Raw genomic sequence first — 24,760 nt, 5'->3', positions numbered from 1 at the left:
GGATCGGAAGGGAGGGGGAGAGAGAATGAGTGACTGGCGGTACGGCATTGATTGCTTTAACAATATTTTAACACTGTGAGCCATTGAAATGTAATGCTGTCAGCAATTCTCAAATGCTAGTATGAGAGAGAAGTGGATCGATGATGCCTCTCAGGTTTCAGCTGGTTTACAGGAAAATTCCATTTAAATTAGATTCAGATGTGTTCGTCTGTCTGTCTGTGTGTGTGTGTGTGTGTGTGTGTGTGTGTGTGTGTGTGTGTGTGTGTGTGTGTGTGTGTGTGTGTGCGTGTGCATGTTTTTCTCCAGGCTAAAAGCACTCAGCACATATTTGTACTTTATATCTTTGTACACGCAAAAAGTGTGGAAAGAGTCCCTGTACCATTCAGTATCACAGTCTCCAAGTGACAAGGTAGTGGAAACAATTATAGATGATATCTTTATTTATTGTCATAGTTGCTACAATGTGAATAGACAAGTTGTTACATCACTCACTATAATCAATGCAACACTATATTGCTTTTGACAGAGAGAACACTGGATTGAATCTATTCTAGCTATCCACTTTGCATTTGAACAGCACAGCACTTTCCTCATCTCTCTTTCCCTCCTGTCTCTCTCAGCATCAAAGCCAACCTTCTTATTCGCTTCACACAGGACTGCTGATGCCTGCTAAACCTTAACACCAGAGAAACTAAAATCAACAGTCAATCTATAACCATGGGGAAATCTAGGAGATACATGTGACAGATACAGCACAGTTTCTCAGAGGAAGTCAATGACATAGCCTACTGTACAAGAGACATTTCACATCTTTTATGGGGGTTGATCGATTGCTTTTTATTAGTATTAAAAAGTATATTATTTTTGATCACGTGTATATCATCTATTAATCTTATAGTCATACTTATAGTGTTGTGTATTAATGATATCCTAATGTACTCATAACAGTATTACGCCATAGTGGACTTTTAAACGTTGACATTTTAAACACTTATCTACAGTAAAACATCACCAGATCAATAAGAATGTCTACATTGAATCAATAATGACTACATTCTGCTCCTTGATGGCAGTGGCGATAGTGGACAGCTATAAATAGGAGTGTGTGTGTGTCTTTGAGGAGCCTAGAGGCTCAATACACAACACTATAAGTATGACTATAAGATTAATAGATGATATACACGTGATCAAAAATAATATACTTTTTAATACTAATAAAAAGCAATCGATTAACCCCCATAAAATATGTGAAATGTCTCTTGTACAGTAGGCTATGTCATTGACTTCCTCTGAGAAACTGTGCTGTATCTGTCACATGTATCTCCTAGATTTCCGGATGGATGGATGGATGGATGGATGGATGGATGAATGAATGAATGAATGAATGAATGAATGAATGAATGAATGAATGAATGAATGAATGAATGAATGAATGAATGAATGAATGAATGAATGAATGAATGAATGAATGAATGAATGAATGAATGAATGATAGAAAAGGATGCACTGTGAGTGCATTAAGGGGGACAGGTCACTAGGGGGAGATTATATTCCTTCTCAGCCTAGCTCACCTTCAAAATAGCAAGCAGCACCACTTTCCCATTTTGAAGGGATATTTTAGCTTAAAGGATGCACATCACAGCTAGTGATTTATGCCTGGGTCTGACTCAAGGGACTGAGTATCCTGTCTGCTCCCAACAGACTGAATTCACTTTCTCTCACTCTCTCTTTCATTCATTAACTCTGTCTTTCTCTCTAATCATTTCTCTCTGGTTCTACTCCCAAAGATTGATAGATACCAACATGAGAATGACCCATTTGCTTCCACCCAACCAGGCTTTCACAGATTCATTATAAGGGGCAAACAGAGGAGGGAAGACCACTCAGTCTCATTTCGAGCTCGTCTGTAGCTCATATCTAACTCCCAGACACAGACAGACATAGCCAGGTCACAAGACAGCAGGGAAAAATGCAGAAACTGTATGACTCAGGAATAACCTCCCTTCTTTTCTGAAACATTATGGGAAATGTAGGCCAGTGTTCTCTCCTCTCAATCTGCATAGGCATGACTGTGAGGACATTTTTATCTGTGAGAGTACCCAAGTTAGTAAAAATCATCATCATCATTATATTCAGAATGTCAACAATAGGAATTACAGATAATTGGAATTGCTTCTTTATGTGTGATGGGGAAATGAACCATTCTTAGGTTGATTATGTATGTACAGTGAGGGAAAAAAATATTTGATCCCCTGCTGATTTTGTACGTTTGCCCACTGACAAAGACATGATAAGTCTATAATTTTTATGGTAGGTTTATTTGAACAGTGAGAGACAGAATAAATTTAAAAAATCCAGAAAAACGCATGTCAAAAATGTTATAAATTGATTTGCATTTTAAATGAGGGAAATAAGTATTTGACCCCTCTGCAAAACATGACTTAGTACTTGGTGGCAAAACCCTTGTTGGCAATCACAGAGGTCAGACAGTTCTTGTAGTTGGCCACCAGGTTAGCACACATCTGAGGAGGGATTTTGTCCCACTCCTCTTTGCAGATCTTCTCCAAGTCATTAAGGTATCGAGGCTGACGTTTGGCAACTCGAACCTTCAGCTCCCAGATTTTCTATGGGATTAAGGTCTGGAGACTGGCTAGGCCACTCCAGGACCTTAATGTGCTTCTTCTTGAGCCACTCCTTTGTTGCCTTGGCCGTGTGTTTTGGGTCATTGTTATGCTGGAATACCCATCCACGACCCATTTTCAATGCCCTGGCTGAGGGAAGGCGGTTCTCACCCAAGATTTGACGGTACATGGCCCCGTCCATCATCCCTTTGATGCGGTGAAGTTGTCCTGTCCCCTTAGCAGAAAAACACCCCCAAAGCATAATGTTTCCACCTCCATGTTTGACGGTGGGGATGGTGTTCTTGGGGTCATAGGCAGCATTCCTCCTCCTCCTCCAAACACGGCGAGTTGAGTTGATGCCAAAGAGCTCGATTTTAGTCTCATCTGACCACAACACTTTCACCCAGTTCTCCTCTGAATCATTCAGATGTTCATTGGCAAACTTCAGACGGGCCTGTATATGTGCTTTCTTGAGCAGGGGGACCTTGCGGGCGCTGCAGGATTTCAGTCCTTCACGGCGTAGTGTGTTACCAATTGTTTTCTTGGTGACTATGGTCTCAGCTGCCTTGAGATCATTGACAAGATCCTCCCGTGTAGTTCTGGGCTGATTCGTCACCTTTCTCATGATCATTGCAACTCCACAAGGTGAGATCTTGCATGGAGCCCCAGGCCGAGGGAGATAGACAGTTCTTTTGTGTTTCTTCCATTTGCGAATAACCGCACCAACTGTAGTCACCTTCTCACCAAGCTGCTTGGCGATGGTCTTGTAGCCCATTCCAGCCTTGTGTAGGTCTACAATCTTGTCCCTGACATCCTTGGAGAGCTCTTTGGTCTTGGCCATGGTGGAGAGTTTGGAATCTGATTGATTGATTGCTTCTGTGGACAGGTGTGATTGAGAGGGGGTCAAATACTTATTTCCCTCATTAAAATGCAAATCAATTCATAACATTTTTGACATGCGTTTTTCTGGATTTTTGTTGTTGTTATTCTGTCTCTCACTGTTCAAATAAACCTACCATTAAAATTATAGACTGATCATTTCTTTGTCAGTGGGCAAACGTACAAAACCAGCAGGGGATCAAATACTTTTTTCCCTCACTGTATGTATGTATGTATGTATGTATGTATGTATGTATGTATGTATGTATGTATGTATGTATGTATGTATGTATGTATGTATGTATGTATGTATGTATGCATGTATCGCAGCTTACTACAGTTCAACCAAGTGAAAAAACATAATTACACACATGAAAACATCTATGTTTTCCTCCTTCTGATAGCATTCTGGGATAACTTCAAAAATACATTAGTAACTGCAGCAGTTTCCACCAATAGCATGGAGGGAGGCATGGGTTTATGTTGTAGAAAAATTATGACATTTTAAAGCATTCAAATCTTCTCTCAAATGAAATGCCATTTCTGGTATATTAAGAAATCAGATGATTGAAGACTCATATCTCTGCTCCTGACATAATCAGGTTAAGTCCGTTTATGATGGTGTGTGTGTGGTGTGTGTGTATATATGTATATGTGTGTGTGTGTGTGTGTGTGTGTGTGTGTAAATCAAAGAGAGCAAATCCTAATCTTGAAAGGGGTATGCAGATTAGGAAGTGAACAACAAATGGTTATTAATCAAAGATGGGGATTGGGCAGGGGTTAATCCCACAGTTCTGATTGGCTGTCAGCCCTGAAGATCAAAGTGCTAAAAGACAACCACCACAAAATGATTTTAGTGCCTTATCACACACATACAAATACAGGCACGTGTGCATACAAACAGAAACCATTTCACTGCGTGATAGAGGCTTAACGGCTGATGATGGCTTAAAACTGACAAATGACAATCACCCAATCAAATACAGAAAACACACATGCGCACAAACACACGCACAAATGCACGCACAACACTCTCCAGCTCTGTTCTTAATCCAGAGTGTCGGTCCGATGTCAGCAGGATTAGTTCCTGTGGGGCTGGGCGACATGGTGGGTGTGGGTTTGATGATGTAACATAACAAAGAGTGACACTGTCTCTGGCATACACCCACACATCTGTGAACTGAGCAGTCAGGGTCTGTTTGTACCGTTGTGTGATCTGCGTTTGAAATATGACATCTCAGATTGCAAGGATAAAAGTGTTTCCCTCGACTTGCTTTCTGAGGACGTAGGCCCGGGTCTTCTCTACACACTCTGTGACAAATTGCTTTGTAGAAAGAACTTTGCATGTGACTGAGAAAATACCTCAATTCCTCTGTTCTTTTGTTGCGGGATTAATGAGGCAGAAGCAAAAACATCCCGCTTGGATATGTGTCATAAGATTAACAGTAGAAACCAATCCCCCTCTCTCCCTCTCTGCATCTATACGCAGTGGGGACGGGAAAGAGGGGAAGAGGAGGAATAGAGGAAGGGGCATGAGGAAGAGAGGAGGGGTTTGGAGGTAGGGAGACGGGAGGATCTCTCTGAACAGTGCTCTGCATAGCAGGGAGGGAAGGAATGAGCAGGCAGGGGGGAGAGAGAGAGAGAGAGGTAGAAGGGAATGATGAGCGAGGATGGATGTTGTCTCTGCATAGCAGCAAACTGCACTGGGTCATTCACCCTCTTCTGCAGCCATGGCTCAAAGCCACACACATAAAACATTCACATCCCTCAGGAGAGAGAGGGGGAGACAGAAATAAAGTGAGAGGGAGGGAGGGAGGGAGAGAGAACGGAGAGAGAGAGAATGAGAGAAAGGGGTGTCGGAGAAATAATTAGAGGGAGAACAGAGAGATAGAGAGGAAACAGACCCAGTGCTTCTCCAGTAGTACAGGTCTGTGGATTATCTCCAGAGCTCTGTCACTAAGAGTGGATCTGAGTTGTACATTACAGTACAGTACCATTCATATTCTGCTCTGATGCTGGAACTGATGTTGATAGGATGGAAATGATAGAGTAGGGCTGAGCTTAGTATAAGGTCACTAATGTAATGAGCTCTGGTCACACAGGTATTAACAGCAAGTTACACTGCCGCTTATATAAGAGATGAGCCGAGTAGCACACAAATTGGCAGTTATCACCTCCAATGGCTATACTGGGGAGTCTATCACTCTCTCTCTCTCATATTCAATCTTTCTCGCTCTCACTATACTTGCTGTTAACCACCTAGTTGGAGCAGCAGTCACCCACAGCAACTGTCAATCAAAGCCCTGAGCACCATGTGTTGGCAGAGACACACAGCCACACAAAGAAACCCAAACAGACTGACAGCCAAGTTACTTTTCTTCAAATGTGTAGGAAGACATTTGTTTTCTATCTGTACTATATGAGGAGATTTTAGTTTGCAGCCTTCTGCAAGCTAATCTATTTAATGATGAGAGCAGAATAGCCCCCAGAAAAGTTATTAATTACAGACCTGCTGTTTCACTACATTACATTGGTGTGTGTATGTGCCTGTGTGTTTGTCAGTGTGTGTGCGTGTGTGAGTGTGTGCATGCTTGCATTCATTCATATGTGTGTTCCACCTTCTCGTATGGATCAGAGTCGTAGTTGAGTCCTATTCCACAGTCATCTGTGATTTCAGACAGATCCTCATCATCAAACTCCTCCAGACTGATGTCATGGGCAGGCCTGGAAGAACAGGAGGTAGAATGTTAATACTTACACATAGTACACACACACGTGTTATTTCACCCCCAGTCCTCATGTACCTGACCACCACCATTCAGAGAGGAGCATCTCTCTGAGTGATGCCCACACAGAGTGCTCCAACCCTGGGGAAGACTGCTCTGAGATATTGCCTGTCACTCTCTATTTGGGTCTGTGCCTCACTCACCAGACACAAGAACTCACACATCCTCCATCTTTTGCTTTGCTCTCTAAGCAGACAGAGGAGTTAAGCAATTATTCTATTTTTTTTCAGGTCCCCAGTTTACAGACAACAGTGCATGAGCTCATCATCTTGTTTTCTATAAACCATCTGTATAACTGTGGTCCATTAGTTCCAAGAGAGGCTCAGTTCTCTACTCCTTTAGTAAGATACCATTTTTTGTAAGGCTCAGAGGGAAATGCTGCAATGCAGGTTTTCTAGTGAGGACAAAACACTCCAGACATTATTTTTTACATTGTAGAATAATAGTGAAGATATCAAAACTATGAAATAACACATGGAATCATTTAGTAACCAAAAAAGTGATAAACAAATCAAAATATATTTTATATTTGAGATTCTTCAAATAGCACCCTTTGCCTTGATGACAGCTTTGCACACTGGTACTGTAGATTTCAACAATTTAAGAATAATAAACAAAATATCACAAATGTAACAAAATTGGCATCATTGTAATACTTACAAAACCAAATGTCTGTGGTAAGATCTGAACAGCAGTTTGACTGAGGTTGTGTGAGTACGTGGAAGATTCATCAAGGTATGATCATGAATATGACCAAAGTCATTGGATGGAAAATATCTTCCATTGCAATCATACTGACAACTTAATGCAATCAAGCTTTTTGTACATGTGACCAACAGTACAGAATATATATCCCTTAGTTACAGTATCAATCTACACGTGAAGTCGGAAGTTTACAAACACCTTAGCCAAATATATTTAAACTTTTTTTTGCAATTCTTGACATTTAATCCTAGTAAAAATTCCCTGTCTTAGGTCAGTTAGGATCACCACTTTATTTTAAGAATGTGAAATGTCAGAATAATAGTAGAGAGAATGATTTATTTCATCACATTCCCAGTGGGTCAGAAGTTTACATAAACATTTACATTTACATTTACATTTACATTTTAGTCATTTAGCAGACGCTCTTATCCAGAGCGACTTACAGTTAGTGAATATATATATTTTTTTTATACTGGCCCCCCGTGGGAATCGAACCCACAACCCTGGCGTTGCAAACGCCATGCTCTATCAACTGAGCTACATCCCTGCCGGCCATTCCCTCCCCTACCCTGGACGACGCTGGGCCAATTGTGCGCCGCCCATGAGTCTCCCGGTCGCGGCCGGCTGCGACAGAGCCTGGATTCGAACCAGGATCTCTAGTGGCACAGTTAGCACTGCGCAGCAGTGCCTTAGACCACTGCGCCACTCAGGAGACACAATTAATATTTGGTAGCATTGCCTTAAATTGTTTAATTTGGGTCAAACGTTTTGTGTAGCCTTCAACAAGCTTCCCACAATAAGTTGGGTGAATTTTGGCCCATTCCTCCTGACAGAGCTGGTGTAACTGAGTCAGGTTTGTAGGCCTCCTTGCTGGCACACGCTTTTTCAGTTCTGCCCACACATTTTCTATAGGATTGAGGTCAGGGCTTTCTGATGGCCACTCCAATACCCTGACTTTGTTGTCCTTAAGCCATTTTGCCACAACTTTGGAAGTATGCTTGGGGTCATTGTCCATTTGGAAGACCCATTTGCGACCAAGCTTTAACTTCCTGACAGATGTCTTGAGATGTTGCTTCAATATATCCACATAATGTTCCTTCCTCATGATGTCATCTATTTTGTGAAGTGCACCAGTCCCTCCTTCAGCAAAGCACACCCACAGCATGATGCTGCCACCCCTGTGCTTCATGGTTGGGATGGTGTTCTTCGGCTTGCAAGCATTTCCCTTTTTCCTCCAAACATAACATTTACATTTACATTTACGTCATTTAGCAGACGCTCTTATCCAGAGCGACTTACAAATAGGTGCATTCACATTATAGCCAGTGGGATAACCACTTTACAATGTGTGTTTTTTTTTTTTAAATGTTTTATTATTATTATTATTTTTTTTTGGGGGGGGGGTAGAAGGATTACTTTATCCTATCCCAGGTATTCCTTAAAGAGGTGGGGTTTCAAATGTCTCCGGAAGGTGGTGAGTGACTCCGCTGTCCTGGCGTCGTGAGGGAGCTTGTTCCACCATTGGGGTGCCAGAGCAGCGAACAGTTTTGACTGGGCTGAGCGGGAACTATGCTTCCGCAGAGGTAGGGGAGCCAGCAGGCCAGAGGTGGATGAACGCAGTGCCCTCGTTTGGGTGTAGGGACTGATCAGAGCCTGAAGGCCATGGTCATAACCATGGTCATTATGGCCAAACAATGTTTGTTTCATCAGACCAGAAGACATTTCTCCAAAAAGTACGATCTTTGTCCCCATGTGCAATTGCACATGGCGGTTTTGGAGCAGTGGCTTCTTCCTTGCTGAGCGGCCTTTCAGGTTATGTTGATATAGGACTTGTTTTACTGTATATATAGATACTTTTATACCTGTTTCCTCCAGCATCTTCACAAAGTCATTTGCTGTTGTTCTGGGATTGATTTGCACTTTTCGCAACAAAGTACGTTAATCTCTAGGAGACAGAATGCGTCTCCTTCCTGAGCGGTATGACGGCTGCGTGGTCCCATGGTGTTTATACTTGCGTACTATTGTTTGTACAGATGAACGTGGTACCTTCAGACTTTTGGAAATTGCTCCCAAGGATGAACCAGACTTGTGGAGGTCAAAAAATTTTTTTGTGTTCTTCGGCTGATTTCTTCAGATTTTCCCATGATGTCAAGCAAAGAGGCACTGAGTTCGAAGGTAGGCCTTGAAATACATCCACAGGTACACCTCCAATTGACTCAAATTATGTCAATTAGCCTATCAGAAGCTTCTAAAGCCATGACATCATTTTCTGGAATTTTCCAAGCTGTTTAAAGGCTTTTCTCAGAGTTTCTGTATCGCAATTTGCCAAGGCAAATACTTTTTTTTTTTTCATAGCTGAATGCCCACTCCGTTGCCTACGTAGCTGCTGTGCTGACTGCTCCGCTGCCACTCCCCACTCCTTGATCACCTTTGTCTGGTCACTGGTGTAGCCTACAAACTACACCAGTGACCAGACTTATCCCTGCCACCAACTGCATACATTCTGCAGGTGAGGTTGTGTGTGTCTGTCCATGTGTGTTACCCTGGGGAGCCGTGGGGATCACCCTCACCTACCTGACATCCCAGAACGGACAGCCCCTGAGGATTATGGGAGATGTATTCCTGAAAGATTACTACTCCGTCTACGTCCCCGCAAGCAACCGACTACATAGTTTCGCCCAATGTCAATACTTCTAAAAAATATATAAATATATATGAAACACTTACCTTGTACGTACTCACTGGGCAGAGATGTCAATTCAACATCTATTCCACCAGTGTGCCCAGTGGGTATGTTCGCCCTCTGTAGCTGCGTGCCTTTCTTTGTTTTTCTGAAAATCATACTACTGGGGTTGAGGTCAGGGCTCCGTGCAGGCCAATCAAGTTCTTCCACACCAATCTCGACAAACCATTTCTGTATGGACCTCGATTTCTGCACGGGGGCATTGTCATGCTGAAACAAGAAAGGGCCTTCCCCAAACTGTAGCCACAAAGTTGGAAGCACAGAATCGTCTAGAATGTCAATGTATGCTGTAGCATTAAGATTTCCCTTCACTGGAACTAAGGGGCCTAGCCGGAACCATTAAAAACAGCCCCAGAACATTATTCCTCCTCCACCAAACTTTACAGTTAGCACTATGCATTCGGGCAGGTAGCGTTCTCCTGGCATTAGCCAAACCCAGATTTGTCAGTCGGACTGCCAGATGGTGAAGTGTGATTCATCACTCCAGAGAACGTGTTTCTACTGCTCCAGAGTCCAATGGCGGCGAACTTTACACCCCTCCAGCCAACACTTGGCATTGCTCATGGTGATCTTAGGCTTGTGTGTGGCTGCTTGGCCATGGAAACCCATTTCATGAAGCTCCCGAAGAATAGTTATTGTGCTGATGTTGTTTCCAGAGGCAGTTTGGAACTCTGTAATGAGTGTTGCAACCGAGGACAGACGATTTTTACTTCAGCAGTCGGCGGTCCCATTCTGTGAGCTTGTGTGGCCTACCACTTCGCGAGTGAGCCGTTGTTGCTCCTAGACGTTTCCACTTCACAATAACAGCACTTACAGTTCAACAGGGCAGCTCTAGCAGGGCAGAAATTTGACAAACTGACTTGCTGGAAAGGTGGAATCCTATGACAGTGCCACATTGAAAGTCACTGAGCTCTTCACTAAGGCCATTCTACTGCCAATGTTTGTCTATGGCGATTGCATGGCTGTGTGCTCGATTTTATACACCTGTCAGCAAGGGGTGTGGTTGAATTAGCCGAATCCACTAATTTGAATGGGTGTCCACATACTTGTGTGTATATATATACACTGCTCAAAAAAATTTAAGGAACACTAAAATAACACATCCTAGATCTGAATGAATGAAATAATCTTATTAAATACTTTTTTCTTTACATAGTTGAATGTGCTGACAAAAAAAAAAATAACACAAAAATTATCAATGGAAATCAAATTTATCAACCCATGGAGGTCTGGATTTGGAGTCACCCTCAAAATTTTGATGTAATGTCCTTAAAACAAGTCAAAATGAGGCTCAGTAGTGTGTGTGGCCTCCACGTGCCTGTATGACCTCCCTACAATGCCTGGGCATGCTCCTGATGAGGTGGCGGATGGTCTCTTGAGGGATCTCATCCCAGACCTGGACTAAAGCATCCGCCAACTCCTGGACAGTCTGTGGTGCAACGTGGCGTTGGTGGATGGAGCGAGAAGTGATGTCCCAGATGTGCTCAATTGGATTCAGGTCTGGGGAACGGGCGGGCCAGTCCATAGCATCAATGCCTTCCTCTTGCAGAAACTGCTGACACACTCCAGCCACATGAGGTCTAGCATTGTCTTGCATTAGGAGGAACCCAGGGCCAACCACACCAGCATACAGTGAGGGAAAAAAGTATTTGATCCCCTGCTGATTTTGTACGTTTGCCCACTGACAAAGAAATGATCAGTCTATAATTATAAATGGTAGGTTTATTTGAACAGTGAGAGACAGAATAACAACAAAAAAATCCAGAAAAACGCATGTCTAAAATGTTATAAATTGATTTGCATTTTAATGAGGGAAATAAGTATTTGATCACCTACCAACCAGTAAGAATTCTGGCTCTCACAGACCTGTTAGTTTTTCTTTAAGAAGCCCTCCTGTTCTCCACTCATTACCTGTATTAACTGCACCTGTTTGAACTTGTTACCTGTATAAAAGACACCTGTTCACACACTCAATCAAACAGACTCCAACCTCTCCACAATGGCCAAGACTAGAGAGCTGTGTAAGGACATCAGGGATACAATTGTAGACCTGCACAAGGCTGGGATGGGCTACAGGACAATAGGCAAGCAGCTTGGTGAGAAGGCAACAACTGTTGGTGCAATTATTACAAAATGGAAGAAGTTCAAGATGACGGTCAATCACCCTCGGTCTGGGGCTCCATGCAAGATCTCACCTCGTGGGGCATCAATGATCATGAGGAAGGTGAGGGATCAGCCCAGAACTAAACGGCAGGACCTGGTCAATGACCTGAAGAGAGCTGGGACCACAGTCTCAAAGAACACACTAATCCATTAGTAACACACTACGCCGTCATGGATTAAAATCCTGCAGCGCACGCAAGGTCCCCCTGCTCAAGCCAGCGCATGTCCAGGCCCGTCTGAAGTTTGCCAATGACCATCTGGATGATCCAGAGGAGGAATGGGAGAAGGTCATGTGGTCTGATGAGACAAAAATATAGCTTTTTGTTCTAAACTCCACTCGCCGTGTTTGGAGGAAGAAGAAGGATGAGTACAACCCCAAGAACACCATCCCAACCGTGAAGCATGGAGGTGGAAACATCATTCTTTGGGGATTATTTTCTGCAAAGGGGACAGGACGACTGCACCGTATTGAGGGGAGGATGGATGGGGCCATGTATCGCGAGATCTTGGCCAACAATCTCCTTCCCTCAGTAAGAGCATTGAAGATGGGTCATGGCTGGGTCTTCCAGCATGACAATGACCCGAAACACACAGCCAGGGCAACTAAGGAGTGGCTCCGTAAGAGGCATCTCAAGGTCCTGGAGTGGCCTAGCCAGTCTCCAGACCTGAACCCAATAGAAAATCTTTGGAGGGAGCTGAAAGTCTGTATTGCCCAGCGACAGCCCCGAAACCTGAAGGATCTGGAGAAGGTCTGTATGGAGGAGTGGGCCAAAATCCCTGCTGCAGTGTGTGCAAACCTGGTCAAGACCTACAGGAAACGTATGATCTCTGTAATTGCAAACAAAGGTTTCTGTACCAAATATTAAGTTCTGCTTTTCTGATGTATCAAATACTTATGTCAAGCAACAAAATGCAAATTAATTACTTAAAAATCATACAATGTGATTTTCTGGATTTTTGTTTTAGATTCCGTCTCTCACAGATGAAGTGTTAAATGACGTAAATGTAAATGTGTACCTATGATTTTAAAAAATTACAGACCTCTACATGCTTTGTAAGTAGGAAAACCTGCAAAATCAGCAGTGTATCAAATACTTGTTCTCCCCACTGTATATATTGTCTATCCTATATTTTTGTTGGAAAAGTTAGCTCACCACCAACATAAAACAACTTTAATTTGACAACATAATAAAACTTAAATGCGTCGCTACTTATGTGTCGCCTTCTCCAATATAAACATGGTGTCTACTGGCTGTCAACAATAAAAAATAAGACAACATTTATTTTATATTTTATATACACTGCCAGTCAAAAGTTTGGACACCTACTCATTCAAGGGTTTTTCTTTATTTTTACGTTGTAGAATAATAGTGAAGACATCAAAACTATGAAATAATACATATGGAATCATGTAGTGACCAAAAAAAGAGTTAAAACAAATCAAAATATATTTTATATTAGAGAATCTTCAAATAGCCACCCTTTTTCTTGATGACAGCTTTGCACACTCTTGGCATTATCTCAACCAGCTTCATGAGGTAGCCACCTGGAATGCATTTCAAATAACAGGTGTGCCTTCTTAAAAGTTAATTTGTGGAATTTCTTACCTCAATGCGTTTGAGCCAATCAGTTGTGTTGTGACAAGGTAGGGAAGGTATACAGAAGATAGACCTATTTGGTAAAAGACCAACTCCATATTATGGCAAGAACAGCTCAAATAAGCAAAGAGAAACGACAGTCCATCATTACTTTAAGACATGAAGGTCAGTCAATACGGATTATTTCAAGAACTTTGAAAGTTTCAAGTGCAGTCGCAAAAACCATCAAGCGCTATGATGAAACTGGCTCTCATGGATGGAATGGAAGACCCAGAGTTACGTCTGCTGCAGAGGATAACTTCATTAGAGTTAACTGCACCTCAGATTGCAGCCCAAATAAATGATTCACAGAGTTTAAGTCACAGACACATCTCAACATCAACTGTTCTGAGGGGACTGTGTGAAATCAGGCCTTCATGGTCGAATTGCTGCAAAGAAACCACTACTAAAGGACACCAATAAGAAGAAGAGACCTGCTTGGGCCAAGAAACATGAGCAATGGACATTAGACTGATGGATATTTGTCCTTTGGTCTGGAGTCCAAATTGGAGAATTTTGGTTCCAACCGCCATGTCTTTGTGAGACGCGGTTTGGGTGAACGGATCATCTCTGCATGTGTAGTTCCCACCGTAAAGCTAGAGGAGGTGGTGTTATGGTGTGGGGGTGCTTTGCTGGTGACACTGTCTGTTATTTATTTAGAATTCAAGGCACACTTAACCAGCATGGCTACCACAGCATTCTTCAGCGATACGCCATCCCATCTGGTTTGGGCTTAGTGGGACTATCATTTGTTTTTCAACAGGACAATGACCCAACACACCTCCAGGCTGTGTAAGGGCTATTTGACCAAGAAGGAGAGTGATGGAGTGCTGCATCAGATGACCTGGCCTCCACAATCCCCCGACCTCAACCCAATTGAGATGGTTTGGGATGAGTCGGACGGCAGAGTGAAGGAAAAGCAGCCAACAAGTGCTCAGCAGATGTGGGAACTCCTTCAAGACTGTTAGAAAAGCATTCCAGGTGAAGCTGGTTTAGATTGTGTACCCAATGTTGTGATTCTCACAAAATATGTTGTCTTCTCACACTATTCAAACCCCACAATCAATAAATAGCTTATGAAACTCTCTTAGCCTATAGATCACATATTGCAAACAAATAATCTGAACTAAAATCGCCGCACATTTTGGCATTTCTGTGCGGCAACGACAATCGCTAATCAATATCCAAAAACAGCACACATGTTTTTCCGCGAACCTGCACATCATCATATTCTCTCTTTTGTGGCGCCAGTGTGGGGGTTTATTGCATGAGAAACGATGTTGCAGTAGTTTAGTGTGTGGTGCGGGAATAATGACAAGCAAACCTGGGGAGCTTTGCGTTCACATTGTCCTAAAAAAAGGGAACCGGACCGCGGAATTCAAGCGAACCGAACTCAGACCACCTCTGATATCACAATATCTCAAAATAAAATCGCGGGAAAACATAGTTTGGAAGCAAATGGTTATTGCTGTAAAGAGAAGACAATGAAAAGACTAATCTGTATTTTAATTATCAAAATTCTCAATTTAACTGAGCAATCAATAGTATAGGCTATCTTATTGGCACCAGCAGAGAGCATCTGCAATATCCCCGGTGAGTGCGCACTGCGCATCGCATATTCACTATTTATCATTGTTGGGTGAGTGCTACTTAAAAAGTTTGTTTTTGGACAATCATTTCCTCCTCCAGTTTAGATGGACGTCATATTCTATTTGTGTCTCCCCTTCTCATAAGCATATTATATGGACAATGTTGTTTTTATTGATCTGTTTGTCAGTGTCAGCAGAGTAGGCTACCCTGTAATATGATGTATTAAAAAAGATTCTGCTCATGTCTCCAGTCATAAAGTGTAGTAGAATTGCATGAAATGTGTTTATAAAAGGCCACATTTTTCCCATGCAAAGAAAGCAAACGTATCTGATATACTCTATAGCCCTACTCTACGCTATACGCGCTCAGCCATGCATTGAATTGTCTTTTTTGCAAACAGTGATTGAGTTAAATTATTAGCCTAAATTATGACTATCCAATCTACTCCTCACATTACAAATAGTAGGCTCTTACATAAGTCTGCAAATGCGATGATGCATGGAATGCTTTATTATAAAAGGTGCATGTTTATAGTGAAAATTAGCTACCCCAAACATGAAACTCACGCGCCGCCTATGTATGCCAGGTATATAAATACAGCAGCACGAGAAAGCTGGGATCCTCTTTTAAATAGTGGCCAGTCAAAACCATTTTCACACGCGATTGCGCAATTACTGGTCTTCCAAGAACAAATGTTTTACTAGGCTCTGTTGGCTAGGTTCTCTCCAACTGTGTTCCATGGGTCCTAGGCCTATAGGCTACGTTTAGAGTTGTGATACAAACCTTATTAAAACATATAGGCCTATGGGCTAGGCTACATGATGTGTGTGACTATGATTTGAAAAAGTCGCCAAATAAAAGGCATGCACAGTTTCTTGCCTTAGACTACACACTCTGGGCATCATTCACAAGTAATAATATTGTCACCCATCAGACTAATCTCAATTGAATCTTGTCTTTACATATACTAAAAATGTGTGAGAAATTAGTTTTGATTTAGAATGGGCCATTAGCATGCTCCAGTTGGAACAGGGGCAGGGGGAAAAAAGTAATGTATGCACTTAAATTGCGAATGGAGGACGCTTTACCAAAAAGGGTTCTCCTATGGGGACAACTGAAGAACCCTTTTGTAACCCTTTTTTCTAAGAGTGTAGCTAGCTCTCAATTCTGGGAGGTGAATCTAGCACTGTCAAGTCTCTGAGAGGAGTCCAACTCCACTTATAATTCCAGAACTCCACTCAGGAGGAGCAGCCTTAGAATGGAATGAATGAATGATAGAATTAGTCCTGTGTATTCTTCTAAATTCTAATCATCAAAGGGGGGGGGGGCTCCTTTCAGCTCCACTCCCAGTTTTTCTTTCTGTAAGAGATTCCTGGTGATGTAGATGACTAATATGACACATCCCACTGGACACAAACTGGTTGAATCAATGTTGTTTCAGCGTAATTTGTCAACGTTATGTGACGTGGAATCTTTAGAAAATACATTGGATTTGAAAATTGTAATCAACAAAAATCATCAACTGTTGTTTTAAGGGTGAAATTTCAACCACAGGATTTTGTCATCATGGTAACCACATTTCAACATAGACTAACCTTGCGTAAAATATGTTGAATTTGTATGTATAAAACAACGTCAGATCTTCAACGTTATATCCACAATCAGAAGAAAAAAAGCAATAGGCTGAGCAGCACCTCCTACTGGAGAATGGATTTACAGCTACCCTTTGGCCTCCCATCCAGGGTTCTAACCAATCCCAGTCCAGTTTAGCTATGACATTTGACAGACTATTACCAATGTGCCATCGTGGGAATGATTGTTGAGAGCTCTCCACTTAAAAACTAAATAGACTCACTGTTGCTATTGAAGTCATTCCAAAGGGTAGGTTTAACAGAGCAAATTAAATGTGACCATACTTTATCACTCATATATGATCAATGATGCTTTATAGCATTTGCAAAGTCATCAACAGCTATTGTTTCAATTAAACTAAAAATAGACAATACAATAGGCCTAGGGTTTTAAGCTCTGGTTGATTTAAAATGTAATGATATTGAATTGTGTTTGGTTGTCAATGCAACCAAATATCAACATTTGAAGGATATGTATATTCTGCTTAGATTGTTCCATTTGTACCACTGACTTTAATTCCACTTTGTCTACAAATTAATAATTGATATGTTGGATTCAAATCTCCATCTCAATCAAAAATCGAAGTTAAGGAATAAGTCTAAATCAAATCAAACTTTATTTAAAGTGCTTTTAAAGTTTGATTTTATTTAGTCCTATTCTTTAACTTAGATTTTTGGTTGAGATAGAGACCAACATATGATGAATCCAACATATAAATTATTAATTTGTAGACAGACTGGAATTAAAGCCAGTCAGTGGCACAGATGGAACTATCCAAGTAGAAGATAAATCTCCTTCAAATGTTGATATTTGGTTGCGTTGAAACACAAATCAATATCACTTTTGAAATACAATAAATTGCCTGTAGAAAAAAAGAAGGGAGGGAAGCGCTGCTAATGTACACAATAGTAGGTTTTGGTAGACAGAAGGTGCTCCTTGGTAAAAGGGATAAATTGGTCATCATAAAGAAAGGAGGACCAAGGCTCTCTTCATATAATTAACTGAAATGCCTTTATTTGTATGGCATGTTCAATGGAAACAAAGTTTTAAAACTCGGACGCGTTTAGGCTGCATGGCCTTCGTCAGGGAGTACAAAATAATAAATAGCCTATTAACTTGTCGACAAGTTAACAAATGATATGTTGGATTCACGTCTCCAACTTGACCAAAAATTCAAGTTAAAGAATGGGATTAAGCCAGTGGCTCAGATGGAACTATCCAAGTAGTAGCTACATCTACTTAAAAATGTTGATATTCGGTTGCGTTGTCAACCAAACAAAATTCAATATTACTTTGGTAATACAGTAAATAGCCTAAAGTTAAGGCTATCTTACAAACTAATGTAACATTCAATTTAAAATGAGCAACACATCCATGGCCACATTTTGAGGTTACTGTATACTTTTCTTCTTATGTAATCATATAGGAAGAAATGCTGATACCAACAAGCTGATACCAACAGGCTCAGAGACAGTTTCTATCTACAAGCCATCAGACTGCTGAACACGAACTGGACTGACCACCTGCTCTGATTCTCTGCACCTTAGCACACATGCACACACCCACACATTTATGCTACACACACGCACAACTGCTGCTACCAGACTAATTATACAGCCCAGTTTATACACTGCCCCCATCCCTCCTTCCTCAATACACAAGTAAATATTGGACTATATAAATGGTGCCTTCCTGTATTATACTTATGCTAAAATGTTTATTCTACTGAGCCATTTACTTTGTTTGTATTCTTATATTTTATTATTGTTGTTACATTGTCGAGAAGGAACCTGCAAGTAAGCATTTCGTTGAATGATGTATACCACGAGTATCCCGTACATACGACTAATAAACTTGATATAAAGGGTGCATGTTCAAGGCAGCATTCATAGGTCATCGCAGGTCTGTGGAGAGTTTCGCAATTGCTGTAATAATCTGTTCAGAACCTCAAACGGAATTGATCACTTGCACCATGTACTTTTAATATAATCTCAACTGCAATCCAGGTCATTTGGTTCTGCTATTAGATGAAGCACAGCGATTAGACATTAATCTGTTGTATGAATAAACAAAATATCTGACATTGTATTTTCATTTGAACCTTGCTATGCTTTTACATGGTTGAAAGCGCAGTGATATACATTTTGGTGAAAACTAAAACAAAAATCATGCATCTTTTTCATTGGAATTTGGTTGTGCTTTTAGATGGTTGAAAGCATAGTGATAACACATTAGAAATTCAACTAATGTTTGGCTGACTTTGAGTGGGTAAGTACATTCAGAAAGGATTCACACCCCTTGACTTTTTCTTGTGTTACATTGAGATTAAATTGAGTTTTTTTGTCACTGACCTACACGCAATACCCCATAATGTCAAAGTGGAATTATGTTTTTCTAAATTATCACAAATTAATAAAAAATGAAAAGCTGAAATGTCTTGAGTCAATATGTATTCAACCCTTTTGTTATGGGAAGCCTAAATAAGTTCAGGAGTAACAAATTGCTTAACAAGTCACATAATCAGTTGCATGGACTCACTCTGTGTGCAATAATAGTGTTTAAAATGATTTTTGAATGACTACCTCATCTCTGTACCCCACACATCTGTAAGGTCCCTCAGTCGAGCAGTGAATATCAAACACAGATTCAACCACAAAGACCAGGGAGGTTTTCAAATGCCTTGCAAAGAAACGCACATATTGGTAGATGGGGTAAAATAAGAAATGCTGACTTAGAATATCCTTTTGAGCATGGTGAAGTTATTAATTACACTTTGGATGGTGTCTCAATACAATCAGTCACTACAAAGATACAGATGTCTTTCCTAACTCAGTTGCCGGAGAGGAAGGAAACCACTCAGGGATTTTACCATGAGGCAAATGGTGACTTTAAAACAGTTACAGAGTTTAATGGCTGTAATAAGAGAAAACTGAGGATGGATCATCAACATTGTAGTTACTCCACAATACTAACCTAATTGTAAAAAGAAGGTAGTCCGCAATCTGGATCCCTGCACAGTCTCATTGAAGATGTTGATCACTTTTTGGCCTCTGGACTAAAACCTAATCATGACAAGTGTACTATATTACGTATTGGATCGTTAAAATACAGTGTTTACACTACCTTGTAGTTTACCAATAAAATGGGCGGATGGTGAAGTAGACATACTGTGTATTTACATCTCAAAAAATTTAAAATGAACTTACCACAATCAACTTCAATAGAAAGTTTTCAAAATTAGATAAGATTCTGCAACCATGGAGAAGTAAATATTTGTCTATTTATGGAAAAAATCACATTGATTAACTCTTTGGTCCTATCACAGTTTACTTACTTACTAATGGCACTGCCTACTCCAGACGACTCGTTTTAAAAAAATCATACGAGCAAAAAAATTGTCATTTTATTTGGAATGCTAAGACAGACAAAATTAAAAACGTGCCTATTTATATAATGAATATGAGTTTGGGGGGCTAAAAGTATTAAATATTAAAGCTTTAAACCTCTCACTAAAAGCTTCACTCATATATAAGTTATACTTAAACCCAAAATGGTTCTCCAGTAGATTATTAAGAAAGGCTCATCCATTGTTCAAAAATGCCCTTTTTGCTTAAAGTATCACCCTTTCTTAAACAAGCCATACAAAGCTGGTTACAATTTTCAGTTTTATGTTTTTTAAGATAGAACAAATATTACAACAAATGTTATGGTTAAACTCAAATATACTGATGAATAAAAAAAACATTATTTACGGAAAAAATGTTTATTAATGATATTATGAATAGAAACGGGGGAGTTATGTCACATATGCAGCTATCAAAAATATATGAGAATGTCTGCTCAATCCAAACTTACAACCAACTGATTGCAGCATTACCACAAAAATTGAGGTGGCAAGTGGAAAAGGGAGAAGGTATGGAACTTGTTTGCCTGACATATATTAAAGATACAAATTGGCTGAAAGGAATTGGCATAAATAGAAAAATATAGCAGTTTCATTTGAGGACAAAAATATTGACAGTTGCGCCATACAGGTTGCAAAATAAATGGGAAGAGATTTTCTATGTATGGATTCCATGGCACATGGTTTATGAACTGATACAAAAAACAACACTTGATTCAATACTTCAAGTTTTCCAATTTAAATGATTATACAAAACTCTTGCCACCAACAGAATGCTATATATATATATGGGGCATACAACAATCTCAGCTCTATAGATTTTCCTGCGAAGAGACAGAATCACTAGATAATTTATTCTGGTATTGTCCATATGTAGCTTGTTTCTGGTCACAGGTTCAGGAATGGATACAAAAAATAAATAAACGAGGGTGGTCTATGGTGATAGGTGGGATGGGCTGAAAGTGGCTGAGGGGTGGGATTAAAGAGCTTATGTTCGGTAATGTATTATTGTTATGTGACTGCTTCATATAAAAGTACCATGTATGTAAAATGTGTATGTAAAATGTATGTATATGTAGCAGAAAATCTGTAAAACAAAATGGGTTGGGTTAATAAAAGGGAGAATTTGTTTTATTTTTTAAAGCATGTACAGAATATGCACTAAAGTAATACTGCAAATAAAATGTGGCAAAGCAATTTTTGTCCTGAATACAAAATATTATGTTTGTGGCAAATCCAATACAACACATAACTGAGTACCACTCTCCATATTTTCAAGCATAGTGGTGGCTGCATCATGTTATGGGTGTGCTTGTAATCGTAAAGGACTGGGGAGTTTATTTAGGATAAAAAAAAGAACAGAATGGAGCTAAGCACAATCTTAGAGGAAAACCTGGTTCAGTGTGCTGTAATAACCTAAAACACAAGGCCAAATCAGTGAATGTTGAGTGGCCGAGTTACAGTTGACTTATCAACAACCAATTTGACAGATCTCTCCCCCCCCCCCCTCCCTCTCCTCCCTCCCCCCCTCTCTCCTCCCTCCCTCCCTCCCTCCATCCCTCCATGAGCAACATCAATAAAAGTACTACAGTAAGGGTTTATGGATGTTATAGAAGAACCATATGTTTCAGCAGAATTTATGCTCAAACTGAATCCATGAAAATAATACCTACGTGTCTAATATTAGAGCCATATCCATAACTAAATATCCTCCTTCATTGGCTTTGAAACATAATATTATCATCTACAGCCATATTGGAATTTTTATTTTTTATTTTTGAAGAGAAAAATGTATCTATTTGATAAATAAACTGTGTTTTGACATATGGCAACAGCCTAGCAGTGGATTATAGAGGTGAAGGCTGCTGCCTTAAACCTTAATAATTAATCAAATCTAGCGACAACTGTTAGTTAGAGAATGCACTTGTAGACCTATACTCAATTAAACTAAGCTTATATTTACACCAAACCACGAGCACTGAACTATCCAATCCAATGAACAATAGGAGGATACACGTTTTGTGGCAATTGATGTTAAATAAAAAGTGTCATCTATAGCATACAGTAGCTGAACTCACAGGACCCATTTCGTGCTGTGTTTGTCTCAACAGGGCGTGGGCCTCACTCCCTCCCCCTCTGAGGTAATTGAATCTGAGCTAGAGAATGCGCCAGGCAGGCAACCGACGTGACAGCCAAAAATCTATAGCTTGTCCTCCCTGTGACCATTCATCCTCTCTCCCCTTTGCTCTGAAACGCTGTTCTGTGAGTAGCTCAAGGGTATTTTTTAAACGAACTCACATCAAGCGAGAGCCAAAAACATAAGCAAACAACACAGCATCAGTTACGCGCTGCACGTAGTGGTAGACCTATATAACGACGTAGAGCAGCATCCAATACGCCTATATGGCTCTGTTTTTCGTTTTTGGGTGATAATAATACAATGCGGTAATATCAACAAAACTGACAAACGGTTCACCCCATCCTCTCACATCCGCCTGTATCACCTCATCCCTTCGTTATTGAGCGCTCGAGGATAGCCTACCCGCTCTGCGCGGCCGTCCTTCATTGCTCCGTCTGCGGGTTTGTTGTCTTACCTGCAGCCTGGAGGAGAGAGGGAGTGGAAGGTGGAGAGTGCGAACATCTCAGCCCTGTCCGCCATCTTCCTGCAGAAACGACTCGAAGTGACTGCAGATAATTACTGAGGGAGCGCAGTCCATTCACAACCACGAACAACGCGGTTTCTCTCGCTCTCCCTCCCTGTATCCTACTGCCACGCTGTTAAAGAAGCCCCTGGCCTCGACCTAGCCAAATCAGATACACTAACTCAGCATCACCATCAAATCTGATTTGAGCTGCTATCCACTCTAAGGCCCGGAAATGGCATAGAACAGAGAAAAAACATTATACTGCGGTAATCACAGAAAAAAAAATCCTATCTGCTCCCGATGCGGCCAGCCCAGCCAGCCAGTCACACACATACACGACCCGCAGACAGTCCGCAGCCTGCCTTGCCAAATGTCTGCCGCTGTGATGTTGCCTGTGACACAAAGCGGCGGTGGGCCAGCGGTGCAGAAAGGGAAGGCTTTAAGGGGTAGAGACAGCAGACGTAGCGTCAGTGATCAACAGTGTGTGAATGCGGCCCGTAATTCTGGGCGTTTCTGCATTGCAGGAACGCCCTCTTTATGTAAAGTTAACTTCACAACGCGTTCTAAACCGCTCTGGTGACAAACACACTTTGTTGCCCTGTTGCCAGTCATCCACATGGCAGGCTGCTTTGCTACCACCGAAAACACCAGAAAGATTGTCCATTATTTCATTTTTCTAAGGACCCCAAAAACGGAGGAAGTGAGAGAACATATTCAAGTAAGTAAATATATTTGTGAAAATGTAAAAAAAAAACTATATATTGTTAGTTACCTAGCTACCAGGGTTGGGGAGTAACAGATTACATGTAACTGGTTAAAACAAACTGTAGGCCAAACTGTGATCCGTTAAATTACCAGAAAAAAAATATTGTAATCAAATTATAGATACTTTTGAAAAACTAGATGATTACTTCAAGGTATACGTTTAAATTCAGAAAGGATGTTTGCAAAGCTGTCATCAAGGCAAAGGGTGGCTATTTGAAGAATCTCAAATATGAAATATATTTTGATTTGTTTAACACATTTTTGGTTAATACATGATTCTGTATGTGTTATTTCATAGTTTTGATGCCTTCACTATTATTCTACAATGTAAAAAATAGTACAAATAAAGAAAAACCCTTGAATGAGTAGGTGTGTCCAAACTTTTGACTGGTAGTGTATGTTGTGATAATTGCGTTGTTTGCTTTATAACCCATTTGTTCATATGCCACTGTGATATACAATAAGGCAGTGACAACAAAAAGACAGTCACACAGTGGCGGAATAAATTAAACTACACATACATTTGTTTCATCACAAAAACGGAAAGCGTGTGTGCATAAGTAAAACAACAAATGTTGACTCAACCTACTTGTAGACATGGTACTTGTAGACTAATTGAATGCCAATGCCATCCTCCTTGCTTTCATGTTGGAAAACGGTCTATGGCTCTGTCATACAGTACACTTTTAGTTTTTGTTGTCATAGGCTACCTAGCTAAAATGCTTGCTAGCCCGACTTCCTCACATGGGCAGCAATGAACCAGCTAAGTTAGCTAACTAACTAGGTAATGTGAGCCTACTAGGCTACATATTGAAGTTCAATCGTCTCATGCCAGTGGCACAACACATTCATTTATAGTCCAGAGAAATAATTCAAAACCACAAGTCCAAATCCCCATCTCCATCCATGGTTCAGGAAAGGACCGATTTAGCAAGCAGGACATTAACACAAGCAGACCCGAAACAGACACGTTTTTCTGACGTTTTGCAAAGGAAGTGATTTGATTGGTCTGAAGCCAAATCCAAACTGGCCTCCCTTGGGGGTCGTTTTGCTGCACCAGGACAACCCACAGTTGAGCTCAGCTCAAAGCTGATTGGTTAATTATTTTATAATGTTTTTATCAAGGGAGGTCAAATGCTTGCTGGCATCACTCAATCAAATGCTATGGCGGCAACATGTTAACAGCTTCTG

The 24,760-nt window shown here is 40.8% G+C and overlaps 1 protein-coding gene across 3 annotated transcripts in view; it reads right to left on the bottom strand.

Annotated features, from left to right (window-relative positions):
* Positions 1-23,232, bottom strand: part of LOC121576364 (C-Jun-amino-terminal kinase-interacting protein 2-like) — a 35,762-nt gene extending 12,530 nt beyond the window's left edge. For all 3 annotated transcript variants that reach the window (XM_041889446.1, XM_041889447.1, XM_041889448.1), the window contains exons 1-2: positions 22,754-23,232; positions 6,119-6,224 (exon numbers count right to left, since the gene is read on the bottom strand). In XM_041889446.1, coding sequence (XP_041745380.1) covers positions 6,119-6,224; positions 22,754-22,818 — 171 coding nt within the window. In that variant the 5' untranslated portion in view covers positions 22,819-23,232. The remainder of the gene's footprint in view (positions 1-6,118; positions 6,225-22,753) is intronic.
* Between the last annotated feature and the right edge of the window lie 1,528 nt (positions 23,233-24,760).

This window comes from Coregonus clupeaformis, chromosome 11 (assembly GCF_020615455.1).
Source record: "Coregonus clupeaformis isolate EN_2021a chromosome 11, ASM2061545v1, whole genome shotgun sequence".
Taxonomy (NCBI): domain Eukaryota; kingdom Metazoa; phylum Chordata; class Actinopteri; order Salmoniformes; family Salmonidae; genus Coregonus; species Coregonus clupeaformis.
This window is presented reverse-complemented; position numbering and strand designations above follow the sequence as displayed.